The sequence below is a fragment of the Sphaerodactylus townsendi genome, linkage group LG04 (genome assembly GCF_021028975.2).
Source record: "Sphaerodactylus townsendi isolate TG3544 linkage group LG04, MPM_Stown_v2.3, whole genome shotgun sequence".
In the NCBI taxonomy this organism is placed as follows: Eukaryota; Metazoa; Chordata; class Lepidosauria; order Squamata; family Sphaerodactylidae; genus Sphaerodactylus; species Sphaerodactylus townsendi.
Genome location: NC_059428.1, coordinates 67,261,788 through 67,275,748, shown reverse-complemented (window position 1 = coordinate 67,275,748; position 13,961 = coordinate 67,261,788). Strand labels below are relative to the sequence as shown.

The following is a 13,961-nucleotide window of genomic DNA, read 5'->3' as shown; positions in this document are numbered from 1 at the left end:
ATGCCATCAAATTCCAGCATTTTGGGAGGAGAAACAGTTCTGCGTTCGCTGACTGCCCCATGCATAATTTTACAAACCTCCACGTTTCCTCTTTTCTAAATTGAAAGGTTCCAGAGCCTTAAGGCTTTCCTCATAGTAAAGGTGCTCTGAGATGGACCAAAGAAGCAGGTAGAAGCAGAAAATCCTAAATATAAAGTTTTAATCCCTCACACACAGCCCAAGTATGGTTGATTCCACACAGTAGAAATAGAACAGGCCAACAAAGGGAAATATCCCAGTTTGGGAAGTACTTTGCATAGGTATTTTCCTCAAAATGGGAGTGGCTTGTTCCCTCTACCTGAATTTTTCAAAAACCTCTAAGTTAGCGATCTTTTTTACCAGAAACCGGGTTGAACCTGCTCCTGAGTGAACAGCACAAGCAACAAACATTTTATTTTCCCTGCTTGTTGCCATTTCTTCTGAGCTGCCAGCAGTGGCGTAATGTCCATTGGGCAAAGTGTCACTAGCTTTAAAATGCTGTTTTTGTGGAACCCGGCAGGCTTCATGTGCAGGAGCAATGAAACACAAAAAACAGCATTTTTAAAGCTAGTGACACCAAAATTTCAGGGTATCATCAGGGGACTGTCCTGATGACACACCCCAAGTTTGGTGAAATTTGGTTCAGGGGAGCCAAAGTTATGGGCCACCAGGGGAGGAGAATGGGGGAGCTCCACCTCCTTCCGCTGCCCATGGGGGGCATCAAACTCAGGTTTTGCCCAGGACTTGTTTGCCTCGTTACGCCCCTGGCTGCCAGTCAGTGTGACTCTCTCGCAGTCTGCCATTTCCCAAACATCCTCCAAGCACATTTTCTCATATTTTTACAAGCACGCATACTCAGCAAATGGAACTATTATGAGCAATGGCTCTGTTTCTTATGGTGCTCAAAATACTAGCTATGCAAATGCCCATTTTTGAATATGGATGAGACACATTACAGACTTGGCTATTACTACCAAAATCAATGATTAAAAAAAGGAAAAATCAGATTTTTAAAAACCTATTTTTTAAAAAATTAAATGTTTGAGGAAAAATCTATGTAAATATAAGTTCTAAGTTTCACAAAATTCAATTAACAGAAGACTATTTGGAGTGGAATAGATCTGCACAAGGAGCGAAGTAGAAGTAGCAGAAAATCTATAATAGTAGCAGTCTTTAAGAGACTCAGTTTGGGAATCTTTTAGTGATGTACGGCATGCATGCATACGAAATACAAATATAGTAACAAAGAAATGCAAGGTTAAACCTATGTGCTTCTAATAGTATAACCAATGTGTTTCTAATAGTATAACCAAACCAGCATTTTTTGATAGAACTGTAAAACTAATGGAAAAAATTATTATTCTAAAATGGAACCTTCATCTGGTTGTAAATATTAAATTATAGCCACAAGAATGCATCTTTATGTAGATAACTATGATTTAAATCAAGTCTTACTCACTAGTGATGTAAACTGATTTAAAGCATGATTTAAATTGATTTAAGTCACATCTACCCTGCTACCAAGTAGTTGTACTTCTAAACTTGGCCATCAAGTTACATTTTCAGGTCACATAAATAACTATGGTGCCAGCAGAGATGGACTAAACTCCAACAAATTACCCAAACAATGGATTAGGCTTGCCGTTATTCACCTGGACTCACCTTTTTCAAACTCATGAGTGAATGAAATAACAAGCACTCTTACTGAAACAAATTCTTGGGTAGTTAGTGTTAGTGTCCCCAAGTTCTTGGAGTACATGCAATCAATGGTCACATGAAGTCAACCAAGGCAAAATGTTTTAGAAGTAAATGTTGGACAGATGAAACTAGGAATGCAGTTCTTTGGGCTGAGAACAATGTGGACATTGTTAAAGTAAACACAAGGAAAATTAAGCAGGTATTTTTATTATGTTTTACATTTGTCTAGCTACAGTTTTTCCTTGTTACTCAAACCAGAAAGTGTTTTTCTCCCATTTAGTACAAAATATACATTTTTTATTTTATGTAAATAAAAAAAACTTTTCCATTTACTTTTCTTCAGAATGTAAATGTACAGTATAAATTTAAGTTATAGTTTCCATACAACCAAGATTTATTTTACCCAGATTTTATAGTACATTCATGTATTGAAGTATAAGGTGAGTAACAAAAAACATTTGAACTATACATAATTAGAAAAAAATGTGGAAAAATAACTCCTTCAAACCATATGAACATATGTTGATAAACATCTGTTAAACAAAAAGATACTAAAGCCATTGTTCGCAACAGTCTGACCAGCATAGCACAACCAGGGGTACCTGATCTTAAACATACTCTGAGGCTACTAATTTGAATAAAAACAGGAATTGTAGCAGTGGTCCACTTTAAAGTGGAGACATGAGAGACATATAACTGCATTGGTAGTCACTTGTGAATTTATTATAAAAATTAAATACATATTCGCTCTTTTAATCAGTCTAATAAAACACTGATTTTGCAATACCTTTATCAGTATATATAATCAGTATCAAGGATCAGAAATACTTATGGGCCACTGTAAAAATACTAGTCAAGTTAGAGAAATGTCACTAGCCAATATTGACAGGGTTCTTTCTTAAAACGAAACTGAAAAAGTAAACAACTTTTGAATACATTATAAAAATTAAAAGTATCTGTTACAAATGTTTTAAATTCAAGAACAGTTTTAAATACATCTGTGGTGACACATGAAACATTCACATTATGCTTTAAACAAAACCAACATTCAGTTTTTATAGGTTGGGAACTTTACTCAATAAAACAGAAAACTGAGCAAAGTAGGTTATGAATGAAGGATAAATTAAGCACTGCTGATTTCATGCATTTGCTCCACAACTTGTCCTAGAATTTCATCAACCACATCAACGTTGTAGTTCATTTGTTGCAGATCAAGATCAGGCATTATGGTTGCCAGTAGCTGTCCCACGTTAATTCGAAGGGATCTCAGTTTCAGGCTACAGGAAGATAATATTGAACAATTAAAATATATTAAAGTACAGTAAAATATATTAAAGAGATATATTAAACAATGCAGCTAACTGGTAAAGTTACTTTAAAATAATTGATACTGAAAATTTACAAATATTAGATATGCATTAGTGTGTTTATTTTAAAAGTTCCATGGCCTGAAAAGCAGGAAGTTAGCTATGATTCAGAACATTACCGATTTGATGATACATTGAAAATTTCAGTGTAGACAAAAATGCAATCGCATCACTGCAGGATCAGATCAAGGCTCGATCTATCACAGCACCCTATGTTCTCAACAATGGTCAAGACATATTTCCTGAAAGCCTATGCGCCTTCCCCCATTATTATGTTCTCAAAAACATTAATACCATCAAGGATAATTTATCTCTTACATATTTTTTGCCTTACACATAAATAAAAATTACAAGCTGCTCAGTAAATTGTTTACTCTAAAGCTGCTTTTGAACATTTAATTACATTCTTTACTCACGAAATGCTCCTAGATATATATTAGAATAGAGCCCGGACTTATGTGATAGTGAAATTAGTTCAGCTCAGCCTAGGCTTGTCAGAGTTTGGAAGTTAAGCAGGGTTGGCCACAGTTAGTACTTGGATAGGAAGACCATGGTTGCTATGTGGAGGGCGGCAATGGCAAACCACCACTGCTTGCCTCTTGCCTGGGACACCCCAATGATGGGGTTGCCATGAGTCAGTTGTGACACTACAGCATGTTCTTGTTCTGGTCTTATGCATGTTGTTCTGAAGTGAATTCCAACTGAAGTTAGTAAATGCAGGAGGAAAACCTCTTTTTGTCTGCTCTCAACAAGATCATCTACGTTTTTGGTCAATATCAAGTTAACACTCCCACTGATTGTGTTTCTTTTCTTTTTTTGCTGTATTTCTTTTGAGAGGTCAAGTATATCTGAATATGTGGTCTACAAACCATGATAGGTCACACTGTGAAAGAGAATATGAAAGTAGGCCATTAAATTGTCTTTCACCATAGTGAACTTTACACACAGCCATGAAATCAACTATAATTCTGCTTAAGCTACTAAACACTATTTGCTATTACTGTCATAATTTAGTTGGTGATGAACTGGTCAAGCTGATTTTCAAGCTCATGAATAAACTTGCAGAAAAGTCCCAAAAATTTATACTGATGAAAGGAAATACCGTGTTTCCCCGAAAACAAGACAGTGTCTTATATTAATTTTTGCTGCCAAAGATGCGCTATGTCTTATTTTCAGGGGATGTCTTATTTTTCTGTGTTCTGTTCGTCGGGCATGCTTCCAAACAAAACCTTTGCTACATCTTACTTTCGGGGGATGCCTTATATTTTGCACTTCAGCAAAACCTCTACGACGTCTTATTTTCAGGGGATGTCTTATATTCGGGGAAACAGGGTTGTATCTCCTAACTATCATTATTAGCACATCTTGCAACATTTCTGCATAACTGCATAGTTGTTGTGTCGAATTATGAAACATTATGCTTTCCTGTTTATTCAGAGAGACTCTTATCTGATCTTCCAATCCTTGTGTATTAATGTACAATAAATTCTTCAATGATAATCTTTGTGTCTATTTAATCAATTCCTAGCCAGTAAGCCCTGTCTCTCACTGGGTTGGAATTCCTTGACAATATCACTGGCAAATCCCTCCATTTACTAACCTGCTCCCTTCTCATTTAACTTACGTGATCAACATGGTGTTCTCAGCAAAAAAACCCCCTGGGTTTTCTCCCTTTACATTTTCCACTATGATTAAAATTTATTCTTAATGTTTGATTTGGTTAAATAGCCTCTTACCATTCTACTGAAGTACTATCCCTGTTTATTCAAGTATTCATTTCGCAAATGGACATTAAAATAATTACATAGTATATGACATGATAATATGCTACTGTCATGAACAAATCCTAAATCAAGGGACTTTTGAACAGTGTTCTGAGAATAATGACAAGCTACAGTGAAAAACAATTATCTTGCTGTTACCCATATTGCCTTGAAGTGCCCCTAAATGTATATTAAACTAGAGTCTGGTGTTATGCTGCAGCACAAACAGTTCATCTTAGCCTAAGCATTAGGCTAGAAGGCTTCACTCTCCATTCAAATTGGATAATAAGGCCCTATATGACCTTATTGTATCCCAGAGAACATATATGCCTGGGTCCTCTGTAACACATGGCCAAGCACTGTAGACAAGTTAATGTCCAAAATGTTTCTTTCTCACAGATGAGAAAATAAAAATATCTGATAGATGTTAGCGATAACAGTCCAACATGCTTTTCCAGGCAATTATCTAATAGTAAAGAAGGAGTACCTCTCCCCGTCAGGGTAATTTACAGGATCTTCAAGATTACTGGCTACGGAGTCATTGGCATGTGATATGGAAGTTTTTAGTTGTGCAACTTCTGTTTTAAGCTCTTCACATTGAAAGCCTAGCTGAGATTTTTCCATTTCTAGTAATTCAATCTGAAAGAGGTAAATGAAAGTTTTACATTTTTTTGAAACCATGCAACAGAACTGGAATAACTGTAATAAACCAATAGCTTTAGCCATGCTCAACAGAAATATATATCCAACTTCTTGACGAAGTCATATTACATATCCATCTTTGATGCACAGTGTGCATATTCTACAGGTTTCCCTCTCCCTTAATACAAACCTGACTGAAGATTGTGAAGGAGCTGAACCTTCACCTCTCATGTGTTGTGTGCTATAGTACTTACTTGATGGCAAGGTAGACTTTGTGTGTTTTGACATTTAAATATTTACTTTTTTGAATATTGTGTGTTTTGACATTTAAATATTCACTTTTCAGATTTCTACAGAAGTCAGGGAATGCCCTAAACATTTTGGGAATACATTTCAGTCTGAAGGAGGTACAAAAGTGTTCCAATTCGTAGGAATTTTGGACAATGTGTACCAATTTCACTTTTTTTGGGTTGTGTAAGCACCTTTAAACTTTTGATATTTGTCAGTCAGTTCTAATTGTTTTCAAAGATACATCTTTGTCTAGTTTAATAAATCACACATAGACACAAATACAACTGGGGCTGCACTTCTGCATGAGTTAAAACACAATAGAGTTATTCCAGTCTAAATCAACTGAAATCAGTGAGCTTAGTTTGAAGTAGCTCTGCATAGACTAAACTATTTAAGGCATGACAGAACTGCTTGAGCTCTGGCTTTGGTTTCTTGGCAGGAATTTTCCCCAACCACTGCTTACTGGATACAAAAATACACAGTGTTGTTGGTATGAAGTTGTGCAGAACATCTGTGAAAGGGGAACTTTTAATATGCTCCTCTGTCACCCCATAGTTGTCTGAACTGCCATTTGGTGGCTGATATCCAAAGAAAGGCTAAACCTGATGACATCTATGCATACACTGTTGGTAGAAATGTGTGAACAAATTCAAAATAAAGCTTTTCTCCATTTTAAACAGGCCCCCATCACTTTATTATAGAACAAAACTTTTCCTGAAGAAAGTGTTGGGTACTACACAATGGTGAGGGAAAGTGACATTTGAGTACTGCATTCTTGTGTTAAATTGCCTCATGATAAAATTGGGTGGATTACTAAAACAGCCACACATTCTCTTCATTGTAGTGATTAGCGTGCACATACTATTCTATGTCCTTTTTCAATGCTGCAGTAGACAAACAAGACAGAAGGATCATTATCATCATACTAGTTGAATGTTTGAAATCTTTCCTAGTGCTTAATGACCCTGAGAAACATCAACTTCTAGATCTAGGATGGCAGTCTGTACTGATGGCAGTCTTTGTTTTTAAAAAGCTCAGATTATATTCCACCACTCTGTTCAATTAAGTGCAGAACCTTCCTTTGGCACAGGGATTTTTCTGCTGGAGGAAGATTCCATGCTTATCTTGGGCTGGGGGCTGGGACTGTGGGTGAGAGGGAGGATATAGTCCAATACATGCAACTGTACGTCTGAGCTCCCTAAAACATTCTGCTTTGTCGCTAATCTTGATGTGTTATCATAATCTCACGCACAGCATTCTGTAAGCATTCATTAACCAAATCTTGCAACTTACATAGAAAAAGGTGACATATCAATCCCAATGCACTTATATTTAGATTGATTTTTAATTTAAATTCCAAGGATGTGTTTTTATGCCAAAATCCTGAGCACAATAAATACATCTTGAACACCCCACAGGTAAATACTTTCTGCTGAAATCAATAGAATTTGCTTACAAGTGAATGAATTTAGGATGACCTGCCAGACAAAAATTCTTAGCAATAATACCTGCTCATAAGTACATCCCAACTATCTCCAATTGCATTCATGGAACTTATTCATGAATAAAAGTTTGCTGCAATTGCTGTAACACTGATTGGGCAGAGAGAGATTCTTTCTTGTACCATGCTTCCTTTTCCATGCTCTGTTTCATCACTTACCTCATTTTTATATTGGTCTCTTTCAATACTGCATTTATCCAGTTGTCTGAAAACGTCATCAAGTTGCACAGCCATATCATCTACTTCACTTTTATTCTCACTGTTACTACATTTACAGTACTCAGATTTTAAACTCTGAAGAGTATCACATTGTTCTTTCAGCCTCTTCATCTCTTGTAATGCCTGTTCGTAGAGAATCAGTATCTCTTCTGAACTTCTTCCTTTAATTTTTTCTAGTTCATCTAGTAGCAGAGTTTGTGTGTCTGTTGACTGGTGGCACATTTCCTTTTTCACACTTTTATCATTTATTTCAACTGTTTTCTGCTCTAGTATCTTTACTTGCTTCAACAATGTATCACACTGCTGATGGTATTTTTCTTTTTCTTCATTTGCTAACTGCAGCTGAATTCTTAGTTCATTCATCGTTAAGTCATTATCAACAGGAGCAGTCTCCGCAACATTATCAAGTTCTAACAGAGTTAGTTCAGATTCTGATCTAGATAGCTGATTATTTGTACTGTCCATTTCTTCTTTCTTAACCACAAGCTGCTCCTTTTCAGTTTGTGTTGCTGCATTTCCTTTAGAACATTTATCTTCTGAACTAGCATCGTAGTTCTTGGAGCTTTCTTCCTGAAGATCAATATGATCCAAAATATGATCTACAACACCACCCTCAACTTTTACTATTGTGATATCACAGTCTGTTCCGGAAGGCTTTGGGGTACTGTTCTCTTCCAAGATGATGACATCGTCATCAGGATCATCCTTTTTATGCTCAAATGTGTGACTACTGTTTAACCGACTGATCTTATAAGGAAGCTGTGTCACGGGGTCAGAAAGCTTTCGTTTAAAACTGAGGAAAAAATGGGACAGAAAAGACATTTAAACATTATTTTCCAAAAGGTTAAACACCAAAAATTTAATTTGAGTACAGAAAGGTAAATATAGTATAAATTCAATATGCTTAAATAATATTTAAGAAGGGAGGGCAAATGCAACTCTTCTTGTGATTTAACAACTAATCCAAGGGTGTTGAAGGATGGGACCTTGGGTGTGTGCGTTTGTTTTCCTGGACTGGTGAGCCCAGATCAGGAGTGGGGTGTGGTAGGGGTACCTCAGCTGACATGTAGGCCTGATAAGCCCTCTCAAGGGGTTGAAACCAGCCCCTGGGCTGCATGTTTGACACCCCTGAACTAACCTGTTTTCAGGGTCAGGATGAGGTGAAGATACTGACATATTATTTGATGTGTTAAGAGGTCTTGTAAGAGAAGTATTTGAAGCTTCTGTATGCAATCTTGAAATACTTTCACTTGATGCTGGTGACACACTGGACATAGTAGGAGATGTTTGTATAAATATTTCATTATACATCTGTGGAAAAAGTAGAATTACCTTGCAATTAAACAAGAAACCAAACATGCATTTGGGCGCCACCACAATATTCCAAACTATTACAGACACTAGAAGATTGAATTTCTTAGGATTCCTACTGCTATGCCAACTTCTGTATATTTCTTGGAGTCCCTTTCTTATTCTTTGGGTTTCAATTTTATGTTTTCAATATCTTTAGACAATTGTGGGTTGCCTCTAATCAGGACACTCACACCCCTTTTCTTTACTCGTCTCACCTCCATTTACTACTTTCCTCTGCTGTTTCCTGATCCAGATGGCAGTCCCCCTCCATACATTTTCATTCTCTCAAATCCTCCAGCTCTTTGCAACTTGGATTGCCCCACCAATACTGGCAACACGCTTTACTTCCTAATTGATGCCATTTTGTGGGGAATGCTGCCCCCTCTTCTACTGATTGTGAACACTTAAGAAATATGAAGGCTCAGGTTAAAATTCCATACCCTGTCATTCCACCCCCACCTCAAACACAAAGACCTTTTTAAAAACATGGATAAACTAGAAACTTTTAGGGAGCACTAAAAATGCTACAAAAATATTCTCTTTTGGAATGAGTGAAATAATTTAATTTAAAAATTCAAAATATGAAAATTTAAGGAATACAGTCAACATTAGAAAACAAGAATGTTTAAGTATACTATAGACCTGTACAATATTTTCAAATTTGTAGTTAGTTTTCAAACGTAATTCATTTGACATAAAATGCTGCATATATTGTACACTATTGAAGTGATCAGTGTTAAATCTTATTATTTATATATGCGAGTGGTTCTCAACCTGTGGGTTGCGACCCCTTTGGGGGTCGAACGACCCTTTCACAGGGGTTGCCTAAGACTCTCTGCATCAGTGTTCTCCATCTGTAAAATGGATAAATGTTAGGGTTGGAAGTCACCAAAACATGAGGAACTGTATTAAAGGGTCGTGGCATTAGGAAGGTTAAGAACCACTGATATATGCTATATAAATGTAGTTTAGCCCTATTGTATCTCTAGAAGACTGCTTCTGCCCAAATGCCACTTTCTTTTGTTTACCGCTTTCTATTTTCAATTGTTATTTTTGTTGTGAAAAGTATAAGTGTTAAGGCAGTCTTCGTCTCTCTAGTATTGGGCATATTTCATGCTTTTTTTGTAGAAAATTAAGGATATGCAACTTAAATATAATAAATATGAAATACAGTTTTATATGTTGAGTTCCAAGTGACAAATGTTTATTTGTGAAAACATTTATATGCTACCTTCAATAATGGTTCAATAGCTAAAAACCTATTTCATTAAAACCAGAAATAAAAAGGGAAAATTCCAAATTGTTCTGTTGTTGAAATAGTAAAATTTAGGGTTGATATTGCATACATTTCAATATTCCCAAGAATCTCAAAAAACTTGCTATTTTCCCTCACCCATGACTTCAAAAATTTCAGAAATGTCACATCTATGTATACATTGGATACCTATTTCTGCTCTTGTGCAGATGAATTATACTGGAAGAAAATAAAATTGGCTGAGGAAGCACATTACAGAGCCATTTCTACTTTGCTGTACCCAGTGGCGTATTTACCTGGGGACGTGGGGTTACTCTATGTCCCCGGGTGCTCCCTAGTGGGAGCGCAAAAAATTCAGGTTAATTTGTGTTTTTTGTATTTTTCAGTTTTCGACCTGCAGGGGGTGCAGTTTTTAGGCTAGCATGACCAAAATTTCAAGGATTTTTCAGGAGACCCTCCTGATGATACCAACCAAGTTAGGTGAGGTTTGGTTCAGGGGAACCAAAGTTATGGAATCCCAAAAGGGGTGCCCACATCCCACATTGTTTCCAATGGGAGCTGATAGGAGATTGGAGCTACACCTTTGAGGGTCCATAACTTTGAATACCCTGAACCAAACTTCACCAAACTTGGGTCGTATCATCAGGAGAGTCTCCTAAAGATACCCTGAATTTTTGGTGCTGTTAGCTTAACAATTGCACCCCTGATAGCAGGCACCCTCCAAATTTCCCCAGATTTTCCTTTTAAATCCACCCCCATTGGCATGAACTTAAAGGGAGAATGTGAGGTCCCCAGTTTAAACATTGAAAGTGATGCTGTTTGGGGATGGATTCCACTGGAGGTGTTTTGTGAGATATGATGCTGACATTTGTTTGGTAAATATCTTGCTGGGGTCATTTGTGAGAGATTTACATGCTTAATACCCACTTGCACTGGCTTGGAGCTGTTTCTCAGGCTAATATAGGGTTGGTGCGAGGACAAAATTAGGAAAGAGAATTGGTGGGGAGAGAGCCATTTATGTTTTGCTGGGGGTGGGCGGTGTTTTGTGAGCTGGTGCAAAAAAATCACTGTTTCCTCCCTGGGCTCCAGTTTGCCCAGATACGCCTCTGGCTGTACCACATAATCCTCAGATTGAAAGAAACCTCAGATCTCGTATCATTCCTTTGATAGCACAGAAAGCTACTTCATTGTCACACCCTCCTCACTTAAGTCTTCCAGTACTTGACAGACAAGAATCAAAGAACCTCCATTTTAAACGGTTCTAGCGAGAAATGAATTTCCTCTAGGCAGCTCAAAAGCTTAGACAAACGAAGAGGTAGGTGCAGAAACAACTGTGAAATTAGGACTTGCAATGTCAGAGGGAAGATACAGTGTGATATTGTGGCCTATGGCTTGGTATTTCAGAAAAACAATACTATGCCTCTTTCTTAAAAGTTTCAAGGCTGTTACTATGGAGATGCTGTCAAGAAGGCCAGCAACCCAGATAAGACAAAAAGTTAGAAAGTGGGATGATCAGAAAGCTCTAAAGGAATGCTCTGCACACTTTCCAGTATCACTCACTGCTTGGTATAAAAGGTCTGGCCCCCAGAAACTGGGACAGCTCCTGCCCCTTTGCTTGCTGGAGCTCCCTTTATTTGAATAAAGGCCGTTTTGACTGACGTACTTCATTTGGCTGAAAGCACATTAGGAAACAGCCTGATCCAGCTATCCTACCTATCAATTTATTTCCGTTCTATTGTTTGCCTTCAAACATTTGAAATGCTTAACCTGACAGTCTCTACACACTCTACTTTAACTTGTTTTTTGACCCCAACAATCTGGCTTCCACCCTCTACACTTCACTGAAAAATCAGACATTAGATTGAGCTTAGTGTTAGTGAATACCCATTCTTCCATAATATACTAATTGTGACATTAAAGTTTATGTGATGTAATGAGAATACATGGTCAGACCACGGTGATAATGTACATATTTTTTTATTTAACTCCTATGCTCCAGTTGTAAAACTATTTCAGGATATAAGGTAAATAACCTTCAGAAATAATTATAATTCCAGAAATTTCATGTCAAAAATATATAGTCTGTTTTAGTTGTGTGACATATTAATGAAACTGCATTTCAGAAAAAAATTCTGTCTGATCTATTATATTCAGAAAAAAATCTTTGCCCAAATCCATTTCTCTTCTAATTTTAGGGTCCTTATCTGGTTCCTTTAGAAAATCATGTTTCATCTTTCAAATTTAAATAAAGTTACATGTCAAATCTTTCACCTTTTCTTTAAAAATGTAATTACAGCACACCTGATTTGAAAATACTAAAGCAACAGGTTTATTGGGATTTCTATAGATCATTTGTACAATAGTTTACTAAAATACAATAAACCATCCAGTGCGCAAAATCACCCATGATATCAATCTCTGAAACTGTTTCCTCACTACAAAATACCAAGGTTAATTGAGACAGACTTGGAGATAACAGTAGCTTGAATGTATGCCAAACCATTAAATAAGACAGTACTGACAAAATAATATTTCAAGATGGTCAGCCACTTACCTGTTGTGTCATCTCCAGTCTTTTCTTTAATTTCTCCCTATCTCTGTATTGAGAGGGAAAAGGAATATTAAATATATGCTTATTGCCAACATCAACTTGATACTTCATGCACCTTCAATTAATTTTATTGGCTCTGTTTTTGATACACAACTTCTTTGCTGCTCAACATGAGCTATAACATAGTAAAATCTGAAACTTGGACAAGTATTATTTTGTTACCTTGATTTATAATTTGTTTTACTCAGAAAAATTTCCGTAGAATATAAAACTTTCCATCCAGATATGCCAGCATTAGCATTAATCACAATCACAGTCCCAATTTGCTGTTTCACTTGTTCCAGTGGAACGAACTGAAGTGTTAAAAAAGTTCTTTTAAAGCAGTACTAAATGTGGAAAAAATTGTCTACAAAATGTCAATGAAATGTATGAATATTCAACACTCCATTCTTGAAGAATAGCAACAATATTAGTAATAGTTTTCCATTTTATACACAGGCTAAACCAGAAACGCTCTACATATTTAAGATGCAGTCTTACAGACGAGGCTTCCACTTTCTTATTTCTCATGTATTTCTATACAGACTACATTATTTCAAAACCAAATTATCTTCAGGTCAATAAAAGTAACAGCTGACCAGAATGGGGTAGGAAGAAATATTTTAGTACTCAATATCTTTCAAGCCACTGCCACCAACCGTGACTTGATTCAATTTTATGTTATTAAATCAAGGCATGCTTTGATCCATTGAACTTAATGCAAAACATATTGTACACTTCTAGTCTGAAACATTACACATATTTTATTTGATGTCATCTTGTAGTGATCATCAGATCTATTTTTTATCAAAAGTGCATGATGGTGCCTAACATTTAAAATTTTTGTTTATATACTCACTTTTTCTTAAATGTTTTTTCATATGGTATTAAATCATCATCTTCAGGTTCCTCGGGCACATTACAATTTCTGATTAACAAGATGAAAGATAGGAAAGGCTTGATTTAAATACAAAAGTATAATTTAAGACACAAAAGTATTATACTCAAGACATAAAAGTATAATTTAAGACACATAAACAGCTTGATTTCTTTTCTTTTTTCTTTTTACCTGAACTGAGGATCAGGGTTATATGAACAATACCACTTCTCTGGCAAATGATCTATTCCATCTGGAACCTTCCTCCATTTTAGGCATGAATCACACTGAACCCAGGTCTGATCGGGCCGTTTCCTGCAATGAACCAGGATATCAGAATAACTTAAGTGCATTTAGCATGATTTAAGGAGAAATACAAGTTTATAA

The 13,961-nt window shown here is 36.3% G+C and overlaps 1 protein-coding gene across 1 annotated transcript in view; it reads right to left on the bottom strand.

Annotated features, from left to right (window-relative positions):
• Positions 1 to 1,907: 1,907 nt before the first annotated feature.
• MORC3 (MORC family CW-type zinc finger 3) overlaps positions 1,908 to 13,961 on the bottom strand; it is a 36,998-nt gene continuing 24,944 nt past the window's right edge. The window contains exons 11-17 of the mRNA XM_048495473.1: positions 13,767 to 13,889; positions 13,557 to 13,625; positions 12,662 to 12,704; positions 8,638 to 8,810; positions 7,440 to 8,292; positions 5,334 to 5,485; positions 1,908 to 2,993 (exon numbers count right to left, since the gene is read on the bottom strand). Of these exons, the coding sequence (XP_048351430.1) occupies positions 2,840 to 2,993; positions 5,334 to 5,485; positions 7,440 to 8,292; positions 8,638 to 8,810; positions 12,662 to 12,704; positions 13,557 to 13,625; positions 13,767 to 13,889 (1,567 nt within the window). The 3' untranslated portion in view covers positions 1,908 to 2,839. The remainder of the gene's footprint in view (positions 2,994 to 5,333; positions 5,486 to 7,439; positions 8,293 to 8,637; positions 8,811 to 12,661; positions 12,705 to 13,556; positions 13,626 to 13,766; positions 13,890 to 13,961) is intronic.